Source organism: Orbicella franksi, chromosome 9 (assembly GCF_964199315.1).
Source record: "Orbicella franksi chromosome 9, jaOrbFran1.1, whole genome shotgun sequence".
NCBI lineage: Eukaryota > Metazoa > Cnidaria > Anthozoa > Scleractinia > Merulinidae > Orbicella > Orbicella franksi.
Window position 1 is genome coordinate 10,600,432 of NC_138153.1, and position 15,133 is coordinate 10,615,564.

Below are 15,133 nucleotides of genomic sequence, written 5' to 3' on the forward strand. Positions count from 1 at the left end.
CCCGTTATGTCTCCCTCCGTAGTATTTATTTCATTTTCCAAAAAAGTGGCTATAGATTTCTGCTAATTTTCGTCTCAGTTATTGAGCATATTGTTCTCATTGAAATTATGAAATAAAATCTGGGGGTCACCGTGTTCGTTTAAGAGAAAAGGAGCATTAATTTTGCTATCGGGCTTAGTTTGAGGGAAATCTCTTACGTTTTGTACGCGCACGCGCTCATGTGCGCGCGCTAATGACTCGAAAATCGTGCGCAATAGGGATGCGCAATACAATACTAAGGAATCACCTTTAGTACATTGTCGTAGTAAAATCCACTTTGCGTGTATTAGTATTTTATGTCCGAGCAAATGGTGGTTATCTTAACTTTCACACGGCCCTTCCTACGCTTTTATAATATCGAGAAACTAGAAATTAATGCTTAGCCGAGTAAGACATCGCTTTGCTGGTTCAACTCGTACTTGAAAATGTGAAAGCAAGCAGTATCCGTCAGCCGAATTTTGTTCATATTTCCCGTGTAATGAAAGCTTTAACAAAATCTTCGTACGTGATTGGTTGAGCCCCTTTTGAGCACTAAAAAAAAAATTACTCGATTCTGATTGGCCGAGAGCGGTGCAGTTCAAGTGTAACACCAGTGCAAAAAGTCTAACACCAGTGCAAATTACACATTGTAATTCTGAATTATGATCGGCTGAAAGACAATAGGAGATTTTCTAAGCCAATGATATCACGTAAAATGATGAAAATTTTGTGCGGAAACTTTGAAAAAAGCTATTTTCTCGATCGAGAAAAACTGGCTTCAAGAAAGATATTCCGGCACTTCCTCCAGGCGATTTTTTTTTTATGCTTATATTAAAGCGGCTCGTGCAATTTCAGCTTTTTGAAGGACTCACTCGTGCAAATTAATTTCAAATTGAACCAGAAAAACCGTATGATTACTTTTTCTAATAGGACAGTTTATGCTTGTAACTCGCCCTCTGGTGTAAAACGGTTAAAATTAAGCGCTCCCCAGTGTACGTAGACGTGTTTTCTTTCCAAAGCCCTTTACGCTCTCTCACAAGCCAGGATGTCCCATTGGCTGAACTATTCATCATACTAAAGTGAGTGGCAATAAATAAAAGTGTTTTTAAAATATTAAACTGCTGATTTTTTCTCGATCAAAGTGATGTCTTACTCGGCTCAACATTAACTTGGAGTTTCTCAATATTATAAAAGCTTAGGGAGGCCGTGTGAAAGTTAAGATTAACTACCATTCGCTCAGACATATAAATATTAAAACACGCGGAGCAAATTTTACTACGACAATGTACTTAACTCACGACATCTTACTGCATGAGACACTGTCTTAGTTAAGCCGCGCCAATTTATCCGCGACCTGCGCCAATTTACCCGCGACCCGTGCTGTTTACCCGCGACCCACGATCCGCGACCCGCGCTGATTAGACACTCTGCTATGAAACGAAATCTAAACAGATAAAATAGCGTTCCCGCCATTTCGTCTCAGGTAGTTTCGAGAAAGTCGCTTCGGCTGTCCACGCATCGCGCGAGTAACATCCTCAGAAGAACTGGGTACCATGTCTAAAAATGACTGAAGAAGTATTACCTCGGGTAGAAGGCCTATGTGGAGGATTCGCTCTCTTTCCTTGATAATCTCTTGTTATCATATAAAAAAAAGAACACCTCCATCAATTTATCATCCACATTTTCACGAGTTGGCAACAGATTCTTTTGAAACTTCGCATATTTACAAAACATCCGTGACATCCGTGACATCCGTGACATCCGTGATATCCGTGACATCCGTGACATCATCAAAAAGGTCTTCGTGTCAGCGGTTTCACACATTTTTCTGTTACTACCTCGTCGTCAGGAGGGAGAGGTGAACACGTCAGATTTGACTGACCCTATGATCATGGCCATTATGACGTCATGGCGAAGAGGCGCGCAAATGCACGAAGTTTTCGAAAATGTCGTCGTCGCCTCTCGCTGATACAACTGTTTGAGGCGGATTTCTCCAATCATTCCAGCTTCAAATGGTATTGTATTTGGATCTCAAGGAGTCATTATCATTTTTCTTTCTTGAGAGGTAAGCAGATTTTCATTATAACTGACAAATCTTGCTTAAAGTGTATTTCAAGTGTTACTGTCATCGCTCTCCGGTGGAAATATGTGGGGCAAAATTTTGACAATTCGCTCTGTAAAATTGCGTTTTTTACGTGATCGGTAGCTTAAAGAAACGTGTAACTTGGTCACAGAATAGCTTACATGTAGAAGGAAACATTGTAATTGAAGATGATTTTGAAGAATCGGCAGTAAAAATGATCAGTTCATTTGAGTAAGAAATATCTGCGATCTCGTACTCGACACATATCCAGCAACAGGTATGGCAAGCTGTTTGTAGCAAAATTTAATCCTTGCGATATATGTTTAATCCTTTAAATAACGGTTTTATTTAAAGATAGAAAAAGGCATTCAATCCAGTGGTAAATAAAATTTTTGGTTCAATTCAATCTTTTAATTTTCACGATTCAATCCAATACCTGGAATATTGATTCAATGCAATACCTAAAATATTGATTCAATCCAATACCTAAAATATTGATTCAATCCAATACCTGGAATATTGATTCAATCCAATACCTAAAATATTGATTCAATCCAATACCTGGAATATTGATTCAATCCAATACCTCGAATATTGGTGCAATCCAATACCTCAAATATTGATTCAATCCAGTACCTCAAATATTGATTCAATCCAATACCACAAATATTGATGCAATCTTCCTGGGCCGAGCGCGGCCAACAGGAACGAGGGTAACTGAACACTAGAGAGCACTGTAAAACATGGCGGGCGAAGGAGAACTAAATTTAGAAGTTGAGTTTCCTAAGTTTCTTGCAGACATCTTGGATAAAACGGAAATAATTTTTGAGAACTTTGACTCAGAAGTTGGAATCATGGAAGACCATTTCTTAAAATTCCTGTTGAGGTGCTCGAGGAACTTTGAGGACTAGGATTCATCTGGACAACGATAACAAAGATGATTGGAGTTTGGAGATGGACAATTCACAGAAGATTGACAGAGTATGGCTGAGAAGATATGAGGGGTTTCAACAACTTACCTGATAAGGAACCGAAATCATTCAAGAGTATGGATATAATTTCATTGCAGGTTTCTTTAAGTCCATTGGGTTATGGGTTCAACGGAGAAGAATAAGAGAAAGGTTAGCAAAATTAGATCCCCAAAATACTGTCTAGAGATGGGATGCGTAAATTCGCTTTGGCATCTGGATGGACATCACTCTCTGATCCGATGGAAAATACTAATTCGGCTGTATAGACGGATTTTCTCGGAGAATAATGTTTTTGAAATGTAGTGCCAACAATAAAGCAGAAACAGTTCTTGAATTGTTTCTGGATGCCGTTAAGAGAGACGGAGAATTTTGGCCTTCGAGAGTACGAGTAGATCATGGTGTTGAAAACGTTGGTGTGTGCGATACAATGGAGCAGGTTAGAAGAGAGGAGAGGGGCAGCTTCACTGCAGGGCCATCAACACAACCAACGAATTGAAAGGTTGTGGAGGGATGTTTCCGTTGTGCTTCCCACTTGTACTTTTACACTTTTCAGTTGTAGTATGGAATTGTCAGGCATCCTGGACATTGATGATTCAGTGCATCTTTCCACCTTACACTTAGTTTTTCAACCAAGGATAAACCTTGCTCTTTGCCAGTTCACTGAAGCTTTCAACCACCAAAATGTAAGAACAGAAAAAAAACTGGTTGCCATACCAAATGTGGCTTAATCATATGATGCAGCCTGAAAACCCCCTTTCAAATGGAAAGTCATTTGATTTTGAATACTATGGTGATGATCCTGATGGTCCAACTCCATTGGACAGTGATAAAAATGTTGTAGTTGAAGAAATTGACCTGGGACAACATGATCCAGTGCAGTCATTTGTATTGGAAAGGCTAGATCCCTTAAGATAATCAAGTCAAATGGGAGTAGACATCTTCCAAGAGGCTCTAGAACTAGTGACAGTTAAACTTGGGCAACTGACAATTGCATAATACTACATGTGTGTGGGCTGGGTAAAGGAGATTATGGCCCTTAAAGTATTTTTGCAACTCAATTCACAACAGAAAACGTCACCCTGTATCAAGTAAATTATTTTCTCATCTTCCTTTTCATTGATATACAAAACTGATGTACAGAATGCCTAACTTCTAGCAACACAACTAAACTGAAGAGAAGTCAGGGCATTTGATAACTGCCATGTGCACTACTCTGCCTTGTAGATTTTTCAGGTGCTTATCAAAACAGATGTTAAAATATTGCAAGGTTAATTTGTTATCTTATTTTCAAAAGTACCCAGGAGACAAGACTAACCTCTCGGTGCACTGGTGTAATGGCTACTAACAGGACTCATGTCACAAGCCAAAACTAACTTTGCACCAGCCAGCCTTTCTCATACACAGCTTCACTGACTTTTTTATAAGAGTGGTTAATCTTGGACATTTCTTGTTGCATCTAAAATGTTAATAATAATCACTAAGAAAATTTCACTCCCACAAACACGAATCCTGCTTTTCTTGAATATGCTTATGTTCAATCTCTGATGTACTTTTATCAATGTTGCCATTTTCTTTTATCTCCCTTTAATAGTTAAATATTTATCATATGCTTATTAAGGCAATTATTTCCATGAAATCCACTCATAGTTTCCCTGTTTTCATTAGTTTCTATTCTCTTCAGTTTTACTTTGTCAGGATAATTCTCAATTTTGTTTTCATCCAGTAGACCAGTACTCCATTCCATCATGATTGTCACAATGGCTAGTGAAAGTGAAAAATCTACTATTCAAAACTGAAATGTGTGGCTAGTTGGCAGTAGTGTTAGCCTTGAGCCCTAGGTACCCGATAATATTCACAACAAATTGGTGCCATGTTTGTCATAGAATATCAAGAAAAACATCGTTTTTAGGAAAGAAGTACCACATGTGGGTTAAATAATGCAAAACATGAGACAACAACATTGAAAAACTTAAAACACATCCCAATGTTCAATGATTGTTGTCTTGTAAAATGTAAAGGTTCTTATTTCAAAACTAGCTTAAAGCCAGGTTTACACAAGCAGTTTTTATGAGAAACATGTTTGACTGTGCACACGACACAGCAAAAATTTTGTTTACAGTTCAAAGTTTAGTGTGCCAGTAATGATTGGACAGCAGAAATATGCACAATACCAAAGACCAATGTGGTAGCAAAATTTGCCACAGTTTATGTTATTTGCCACAAAAAGCTAGCACACACAGCTTTTAATAAACAAATATGTTTGTCACATAAAAATTGGTTAACTTACATCTACAAAAGCGGCAGTGATGGAATCTAAATTTTCCGTGTCCCTTGTGTCTCGGTTGTAGCAACGTCTCATTTACCTAAGCAGACTAATGGTTTGATCAAGAACTTCGGCGTGCACTTCTGCAACTTCTGAGTCAAAATTCTCAAAAATTATTTCCGTTTTATCCAAGATGTCTGCAAGAAACTTAGGAAACTAGTTCTCCTTCGCCCGCCATGTTTTCAGTGCTCTCTAGTGCTCAGTTACTCTCGTTCCTGTTGGCCGCGCTCGGCCCAGGAAGATTGCATCAATATTTGAGGTATTGGATTGAATCAATATTTGAGGTACTGGATTGAATCAATATTTGAGGTGTTGGATTGCACCAATATTCGAGGTATTGGATTGAATCAATATTCCAGGTATTGGATTGAATCAATATTTTAGGTATTGGATTGAATCAATATTCCAGATATTGGATTGAATCAATATTTTAGGTATTGGATTGAATCAATATTTTAGGTATTGCATTGAATCAATATTCCAGGTATTGGATTGAATCGTGAAAATGAAAAGATTGAATTGAACCAAAAATTTCATTTACCATTGGATTGAATGCCTTTTTCTATCTTTAAATAAAACCGTTATTTAAAGGATTAAACATATATCGCAAGGATTAAATTTTGCTACAAACGGCTTGCCATAAACAGGCCCAACAAACAGAAATACTATCCACAATGATGGAAATGAGAACTTTCACAAACAAGAACATAAGCTCAATTTTTCAAATGAGACTTAAAGCCTGCCTACTGCACAGCGGTGGTTAAAATGCAGACTGCAGACTTTTTAAGAATCGAAATATATTGTATTCCCATTTCCTTTATTTAACAAATAAAGAAGCCTAAGCCGTTTATTACACTGCGATAGCAATGTAGAAAACAGGCGAGCGTTTTCTACATTTCTGGAGTGTTCTCAAATGTCTGGAGTGTTTTATCACAGTGTAATACATGGCTTAGGCTTCTTTATTTGCTTTATGATATAGATTTACACACCCAAAACAATAAAACACGCCTTTTCTATGTTATATTTAGCTCTTATTAACCGAGTAGGAAGTCTGTATGGGAGAATCTTGACCAAGGTCGTGAGTACAGACCGAACGCAGTGAGGTCTGTACACACAAGAGAGGTCAAGATTCTCCCATACAGACCGACTAAGCTCAGTTAATAAGATGTTCATTATATGGCACAAACAAGAATAATGTAATTCGTTTAATGTAACTGGTTTGTACTAACTATCATTTTTTGCTTGCGAATCGGCGATAAGCTGAATTAATTCTGCTAAAGTTTGCTTGTCCTGTTTACTTTTTTTTCTCATCAGGCTTTATGGCACTTCCATAAATATATATTGTTAGATGAAAACAGTCAATGACTTTGTATTTTAGTTTGCAACTTTCTAACCGCAAAATATTACCTGTCTAGATGGGAAAATCTAGAACGCTTTCAATATCGATTTCAGCCAATCAAACTCATGAATTCAGTAGTTCCCAGTCCTTGTGAGACAGAGCCGTATAATAAACTCTGATAAAACATGGATTTTTGACCAATCAGAGTGCCCACAGGGTCCTATCTATATTTCAAAGAGATCTAAGTGCTGTTAGCCTGAAATATACGGCTCAGGTTAGCCGGTGTATGGTTAGCTGAATCTCTCTCTCTGGGAATATGATGTTCTTAAAAAGCCTGCAGTCTACATTTTACCCATGGTTTGCAGTCTAGTCTTGTAAGACTTTTCTTTAAACATATTGACATACAAGGTACTCTCTCCTCAGCATAGGCCTCTTTTGTGCTGCTTTGACTGTAGGCTGGTAGTTTGGAGTATGTTCAATTTCCCATAGGGAGCCTCTGTGGAGGAGAGTACAAGATCCCATTTATATGGTCTTGGGTACTGAAGACAACCCTTTCAGACCCTTCTGAGGCAACTTTATCAAGTGTTTATATGAAACGAAGTTGTCCCTCCTCAATTACTTAGTACATGTAAGCCTTTTTTCATGTTCCAGTGCTCAGTTATCCTTCTTCCTTTGGCTTCCTTTCAGTCATTTGATCACTGTGGGGTTTTGTGAGTTAATTTTGATTTCTTCATACCATGAGTTGCCCCAGGTAGGCCAGTCATAGTATTTTGATGAAAAAAGGTTATCAGGCCTACCAGGGTTACCCTGGTTATGTTGCTAAGGGTGACTTGTGTTTCACTTTCTCAACAAAATGGTGAAAGTTAACTTGGCTAGGGTCAATGGGGTAATGGCTTTCTTGGTTACTTGAGACCAAATAAGGGGCCTCACAGTTGGCTGGAATCATGTATGCTTATATAACAAAACTTGAGTTCCAAACTCTGGTCACCTTGAGTTCCTGTTGCTGGATCTTGTTATGTGTACAAAATTGGCACAGTTGATCAACAACTTAGGAATTTGAAGTTTGATTTATTTTAATTCCAAAACAATATTGTAGCTGTTCTTTAAGTAAGGATCCAAAAATGCTTTATGGAGAGTGTTTGATGTAGTTTATATGACACACTTCAGAAATTTTATTTTTTCTTTGTGCAGGTGAGGGTGCTGAAAAAGTTTCTCTATGTGAAAATCTGAAAACCTTAATTCAATACATTGATACTGCAAATGAGCTATTTTATGTTTTATAAATTATGATAAAATATTAGCTCTTGTACATTACCGCATTGTATCTGCTTGGACAGGACTTAAAAGGTGGATGGGGTTGGATTGTTTAATTGTGAGAATTACTTTTTTTAATCGTAAATACATATTGAGTTCCTAGTGCTAGATCTCATTAGGAAATTTATCTTATAGTTTACACTTGCTGTTGAAAAGAGTTGGGGGAGATGTAAAAACCAAAGAGGGAAGGGAGGGCGTATAAACATTTACTCCAGTTTTCAACTGGTGAATATTAAGAGGAGTCTTATTTGATCTTTTTAAACCTTAGGTTACCATCCTCCACTACCTTTGCAAGACCATTCAAGCACTGAGGCCCCATTTCTGAAAATACATTCAACCACCATGGAAAGTTATCTATGTGTTGTCATTGTGCTGTCAATTAAACATTTACATGTAAAACCCAATCTTGTTTGTGTTTTTTGTTATTTGCTGAAAATGTATGCTTATCATTCTCTTGAAGCCAATAATAAACTCATCAATGCAAAAAGCAACAGGGAACCTGGGATGGATGAAGCTGGGGAGAAATCAGGGTTGGGGTTCATGTTTACGAGTACAAGCTCTGACACTCTTCTCTAGAATATTTCTTTGTAAAATAATTGTTAGAGCTATCTTTATTTACATAAGATTTATGATGAAAATTTAAAAGCATTAAGTATAAAGAAAATAACCGATTATCATTTCAAACTTAGTGGTAGTAAAGTTATTACAGTTTCTCAAGACAGATACTGTTCGAAAACAAGGGGTTTGGTTATAATAAGAGATCACCTGATATTGATCTTTCCAGCTTTGTCATAACCTTCCTTACTGAACTCTTTGTTTTGGCAATAAGTCATTTTGGTTTAACAAGTTTCTCCTGGATAAGTTAACCCTTACTGCCAATGGCTTAGCATAGGAAGTGTCCCTGTTCATATTTTCTTTCCTATTTAATTCTCTTGCTGCTTGGAACCAGATTCTGTATTTTTTAGTTCTTTCCATATGACATCCTACACAGTTTTCCTCTACAGTCTATACAAGTTTAAGTGAACTTACTGAGATATATATATATAAAATTAGAGCCCAAAGCACCAGTTTAGGATACCTTTCTTGTCAGAGGTGCGAGACAAGAAATATCCCTGCACTGCATGCGGACGCCCGAGGAAACAGATCCTGCTCCGATCTCATATTTCACGAACATTTTTACACGAAATTAAGCACCTTTCTGCTAAGAGGTCTCGTCCATGTTGTTCTGAATATCATCTGTTTCATTTAGGTCTCCCGTACAGTGATTTTATATCTTACCATCTATAAAAATATCCACACGTCTGCTGGGCTTGCGTCAGTTGGTTGGCCTCGCAGAAGAAAATGTTATCGTTGACAGTTTTGCGGATAATTTAGCGCGGAAAAATAATTCTTTGGTGCATTATTTACTTTCTAACCCAGCATATGACTTTATAGTTCAAATGTCTTTGTAAGGGAACATTTTCCATCTAATACTTTCTCATATTTCGAGGGTTTCCAGTATTGATCAGTAGGTCGTCCATGCTATCGTCTACAAAATAATGGGTTTAAACCCACTGATCATTTTTATGCATAAGTTTAATGATTCGTTTTCATCACCATTCAAACGTTTTAAACCATATCAAGATCATATTTTTGTGTTCGTGTTGTTCATCGTTGGGTTCTCCAGATATCGCCCAAGAAACAGGCGCAAAGCTTCATTTTTCAATCGCGTTTTCAATTGAGCGATCTCGAAATGTTGCGTCTTTTTGTGCCTTCTCACGACTAATTTTTGAAATTCAAAGTATTTTTGGACATAATACTAACAGGTTATCTTATTCCTGTGGGCTGTTGATCGCTTTCTTTCAAATTCTTTGAGCAATCATCAGATGAAAAACTTTTCTGGTATCACTTTTTAGCGGCCATTGAAACTTCACGGACCGGCTCACGAGTGACGTCATAATGGCCAAGATCATCGGGCGCGCAATCGCATGGCCACTGAAGCAAAGTTGACCTCTCCCTCCTGCTCGTCGTGTAGTGTTCACGTAGTTTGAGGAACTTGGAATCGACTTTCGAACCGACGTCCGAACCGTCATACTATGTATTTGTTATTTCACGATAGATAAGGTAAGTCAAGTGACATCTGTCCTCGATTTTCTTTTAATGTACATTGTGTTTTAAGCTTACTTCTACCGAATCAAATGAAAGGAAATGAAATGAAATCAAATCAAATCAAATAGTTTATTCTAGGCACAGAACTCATCAATTAAGTTTATTGAAGTCTATGACCAAAGAAGTCGTATATTCTATTGTTAATTGCCTGCTTTGATCAACAATACGTTGATTCTGCATTTTTAGTTACCATGGTTCAACTTACTTATCATAATTTTTATAGCGTGTCATAACAAGGTTAAATAATTAATTAAGTTAGGCTTATGTGGTGAGTAGGTCATTAAGCACTGCATTAAGGCACGGTGTGTACATGAATTTAAGCTTCCCTATTTTACCATACCAAAATTTGCATAATATAAGACAGTCAGAAATCTTGTTTACATGTACTGTTCTGATATCCCATGATATCATTCAAGTCACTGACTTGCTTGGTTCCTAGGCCCCAATATTTTACCGCAGTCAATTGTTTTGGGTCACAATGTCTGGGATGAAATGTGAGTCCTAGGCAGAAACCCGAAAGTTGAGACAATTTAAGCTTATGTGGGCAGTAGGTCGTTAAGGCACAGTATGCATATGAATTTAAGCTTCCCTGTTTTACCATACCTTAAATTTGTATAATGTACTTGACAATGTGTAGTTCCAGAAAACAGTTCCAGACACCCCCACCCCTCTGGAAATTCCAATTAGGCTTGTTGCATTTCTTTAAATGTTTTGGTCTTAGAGAACCCTCACCCCCAGGAAATTCAACTCCCTTCTGTGAGGGGGAGTATGGATATTTTCTGGAACTGTACCATCAGAAATCTTGTTTACATGTGCTGTCCTGATATATTGCTGTCCACAATATCATTCAATATTTCGCTGCAGTCAATTTTTTTGGGTCACGTGGTCTGGGATGAAAAGTGACACCTAGGCAAAAACCCGAAAATTAAGGCAATGTATGCTTATGACTTGTGGGCAGTAGGTCCCTATTTTAACATACCTAAATTTGTATAATATAAGACAATCAGAAATCTTGTTTACAAAATTGTGCTATCCTGCTATCCCATGATATCATTTAAGTCACTGACTTGCTTAGTTCCTAGACCTCAATTTTGTCTCAATATTTTGCCGCAGTCAATTGTTTTGGGTCACGTGGTCCGGGGCAAAAAGTGACGTCTAGGCAAAAACCCGAAAATTGAGACAATCTATCTCAATTTTTGACTGAGCCAATTTCGTGTCACGGAAGGGAATTCTCTGGGCAATTCTGGGACACGGACAGCTAGAGAAAAGCTATTTCAACTCTTCGCTTTTGTTTTAATGTTAACTGGTCAAGTTACACAGCTCATTTTGATCCAAACGGACATTATCGAGACAGAAGCATTGCTGCTTCAAACCACTGGCAAACACTGATTACTCAAAATATTTAAGGCTTTGAAGGTTGCTATTACATCTGACCATAGTGCTTGGTCAAAGAAAATGTAAATATACCAACATTTCTTATATTCTGGATTCAGGAATAGCTCTCTAAGTTAATCATTTAACTTTAGTTTGACCGCTATGCAAGAAGCAATAATTCGCTTGCAGTGCTGTCTTGTAACTAACAAGTTTTCTGGAAGGTAATTACCTTGCGAAATAAAGAATTGGTTCATGCTTAGCGCATCTATATCAAGTTATGGATGCATGTGGGAAGTTTGGAGAGCACAAAAGAAGTGTATGAGTTGCTCGAGGTGATAGACGAGAGTAACTCTAGCTTCTTCAGTGCTCTCTGAACTTCCCAAGTAAACTTAACCTTGCACATAACTTCTATACGTACATGTTTCTGTAGGTACCACTTAACCACAGGCTTATTTACTAAACGACGACTACAGCAACCTTTTCTAGAATCCTCTTTAATATATAATAAAGGAGATAAAAAACAACAAGTCAAATCGTCCAGACCTTGGACTTTGCCGTCAGATAACAAAGCTGTGACACAATTATTATTTTATCGTGACAGGCGCTATTAGAACTGCACTCTAAGAAACACACAGACAGTTCGACAGATTTTTATAGAACAAATTTGTGTAGGAGCGAAATATTCTTCCAGTTTTCAGTTAAAAACATTCTGTAGTTTACTGGAAATTTTTAGGTTAAAACCTGTCAGCATTCGCAGCTTGATACAATTGGTTGCTTTGGCTTTCAGTTAAGGTGCATGTATAATAAAAAAGTTTGTGTGACAAGCATAATAATAGTCCTAACTGTAAGTTGCATTGTGAGGAAGTTTTCTTCTGTTCCAAACTGACCATGCCTGGGATAAGTCACTGGAATCAATTGGCCGTGAAGGCCTGGGAGAACGTTGTACAGGAACTAGGCAAGTCACTGACCTGATATGTTCACAATGTCACGGTCACTTTCAATTAGGTCACGCCAAGATGCAGACCATGCAGACTGCAGACTGCAGACCGTGCAGACCTTGCAGACTGTGTAGACAGTGCAGACTGAGTACTTTTTTTTTCTCACACTAGTTTTTATATTTACTTTTGACTCACATTGTTTTTGGTTCTAGTTACATAGTGTTCAATATATCAAAATGTTTGTTATCTATGCCGGGAATGCACAAGCTCTAGTATTAAAGTCCTAAAAAGTGATTTATATGTAGAAATGTACTTTACTTACCTCAACATACACTGTAGGGTGTTCTTTGTGTCTTCCATACATTCTGGGAGCAAATTGTATCCATTTTGTGAAAGGTTTTTGGTTTACAGGTTTTTTCGATTTCCATTGTCTTTGTTCCCTCTCATAAAGAGGGCCTTGCCAAGTAGGAGGGTCTGGGGGCATGCCCCTCCGAAAATGTTTGAAATTCTGCACTCGTACATGTAGAGATGGGTTTCCTGCAATTTGAACCACAACATTGGCAGCACTCAGTTGCCTACAAACCCATCGTTACGGGTGGATTTGCTCTAATTTTGACATATTTAAAGTGGGCTCTTATGTCAAACATTTGTTTTCGAAATAAATTAATGGATTAATTTAAAGATGCAAGGGAAGTAAAGTGTACTATAACCTTGAAAATTGTGGTTTTGTAAAATAATCTCAACTTTTTAGAAGACTGTAATAGGCACGAACAGTATGTACTTATATTAATGTATTTTAAGTATTGATGAAGCAGCCAGCAGAATTCTGTTTACAGCCACTCAATTTGTCTGGTGCCTGGCTCTGAATTAATTTTAAAAAAACCTGGTTTAATAATGTGTTCAGATTTCAGAAAATGACCATATCCCTCTCACTCCCCCCCCCCCCCCCCCCAATCCCTCTAAAAATTCCAGTTTTTGTTCATTTCTATTAATTTTATACATTTTGGTTTTTGAGGGAACCTGATGCCCCTTGGAAGATCCAATTTACAAGTGGAACCAGGTAATACATAATTTATTAAAGGCCAAGAGAACTTAAATTATTTGTTAAAATAATGTTTTACATTTTAAAGCAGATCAATGAAGGGGTTTGGAAAATTTCCTCTGAGGAGGAAGAAAGCAGAGAAGTCACCAGTTGCTGGCGCAGCTAAATTTCAGGATAGCGATGATGCTAATGAGGTTAGTTTGGTTGTTGATTGATGTGATAACCATGAAGGTGTACGTGTGTATAAGGAAGCCTTAGTGTATCAGTAACCTTTGGTATATCTCCCTCTTTCAGTCCGACTTTGCACAAGTCAGGGAGTAACTGCAGAATACCCGGCCACTTGAAGTTTTACCCCTTACCTGGATATGCGGCTACCAGTTTGTGCGCAGTCTTTCTTTTTTCACATTTAGAAAATGAAACATAGATGCATTACATTGGTACATGGCTATGTGGCTATGCGGCTACATGGCTACACAGCTACGCAGCTTTGCGCCTACGCGGCCAGCGGCATAGCTGCCTAGCCACTGTTTGAAGAAGTGTTTTGGAGTGGCCAGGTGGTCTGCAGGCACACTTATTATTCTTTTCCATGCTTCAGGACGAGTGTCATCAAGATGGAGGTATTGAATGAAGAGGATTGCTCCCTCTTAAGCATGCTGTACTGCTGCTCCCTCCAACAAAACTTTTTCTTAGCATTCTGTAACGATTTTGAATCACATTATCGCGTGTTCACATATATTATTCTTCTCAGAGGCAGCACATGGTTTAACTCCTTCGATGACATTGCAGGCCAACTCATCCCATTGTTCGCTATTCCTCGGTCATGGCCATGGAAGAGGCCAATTTTACAGACTTTTTCACAGTGGTGATCAGAAAAACAAGGAGATTTATATAAGTGAAATACAAAATTTGGGGGGTTAGCCTACACTTTAAAAGGCTTGGAAATTGTGCATGTGCTTGTAAGATCTAAGAAATTGACATGGAGGACCAGGGAATGAGAATATGATAAATTTCTGATTTTGTGAATTTTTTTACTTCTGGATTTCAATCACTACTTGCAACATTTGTTGCCACAAAGAAAGCTTCAGCTTGGATAACCCGTGATTACTTCACAGGCCTGCCATCACACCCTGTCACCCTGTTTCCTACAGGTGTCATGTAATTACTAACTGCTATGACCATTAGCATTTGGTAAGATGTGATATTTAGAGGCTGACAATCCCTTTTTGAGATGATCAACCTGCCTTTATTGGTGTCTTTTTCAGGAGGTTCAGGACAACATGCTGACTGATCTGGACAAGTTGTACATAGCTATGGCTGAAGTTGATTCAGCTTACCTCTTCAATATGTTTTGCTACAGTCTCAATATTAAAAGCCTGACTGCTTTGAAGGATTATGATTCAAGACAGAGCGTCTTAGTGGATCGACATGAAATTGACCTTGTAAAAAAGAAAGTTGCAAATAAGGACTTAGATTTTAAAGTCCTTGCAAACAAGGTAATTAATGATTTGCTGCAGGTTAAATGTAATATTATTTACATGAGGTTGTTGTCAAGCTGATGGAATACGTTTCACTGCACGCAAGGA

General features: G+C 37.9%; 2 protein-coding genes across 4 annotated transcripts in view; both read left to right on the top strand.

Moving 5' to 3' along the window:
• The first annotated feature begins 1,772 nt into the window (after positions 1 to 1,772).
• On the top strand, positions 1,773 to 9,361 carry LOC145497480 (uncharacterized). Its single transcript, XM_081477284.1, has 2 exons — positions 1,773 to 2,083; positions 8,317 to 9,361. The coding sequence occupies exons 1-2, from the start codon at positions 1,927 to 1,929 to the stop codon at positions 8,622 to 8,624; spliced, it is 465 nt and encodes a 154-aa protein (XP_081333410.1). The 5' UTR covers positions 1,773 to 1,926; the 3' UTR covers positions 8,625 to 9,361.
• A 1-nt stretch (position 9,362) lies between these two features.
• LOC145497477 (uncharacterized) overlaps positions 9,363 to 15,133 on the top strand; it is a 35,233-nt gene continuing 29,462 nt past the window's right edge. For 2 of the 3 annotated variants that reach the window (XM_081477276.1, XM_081477278.1), the window contains exons 1-4: positions 9,363 to 10,151; positions 13,524 to 13,568; positions 13,639 to 13,744; positions 14,813 to 15,043. In XM_081477276.1, coding sequence (XP_081333402.1) covers positions 13,646 to 13,744; positions 14,813 to 15,043 — 330 coding nt within the window. In that variant the 5' untranslated portion in view covers positions 9,363 to 10,151; positions 13,524 to 13,568; positions 13,639 to 13,645. The remainder of the gene's footprint in view (positions 10,152 to 13,523; positions 13,569 to 13,638; positions 13,745 to 14,812; positions 15,044 to 15,133) is intronic. The other variant, XM_081477277.1, reaches the window with a different exon arrangement.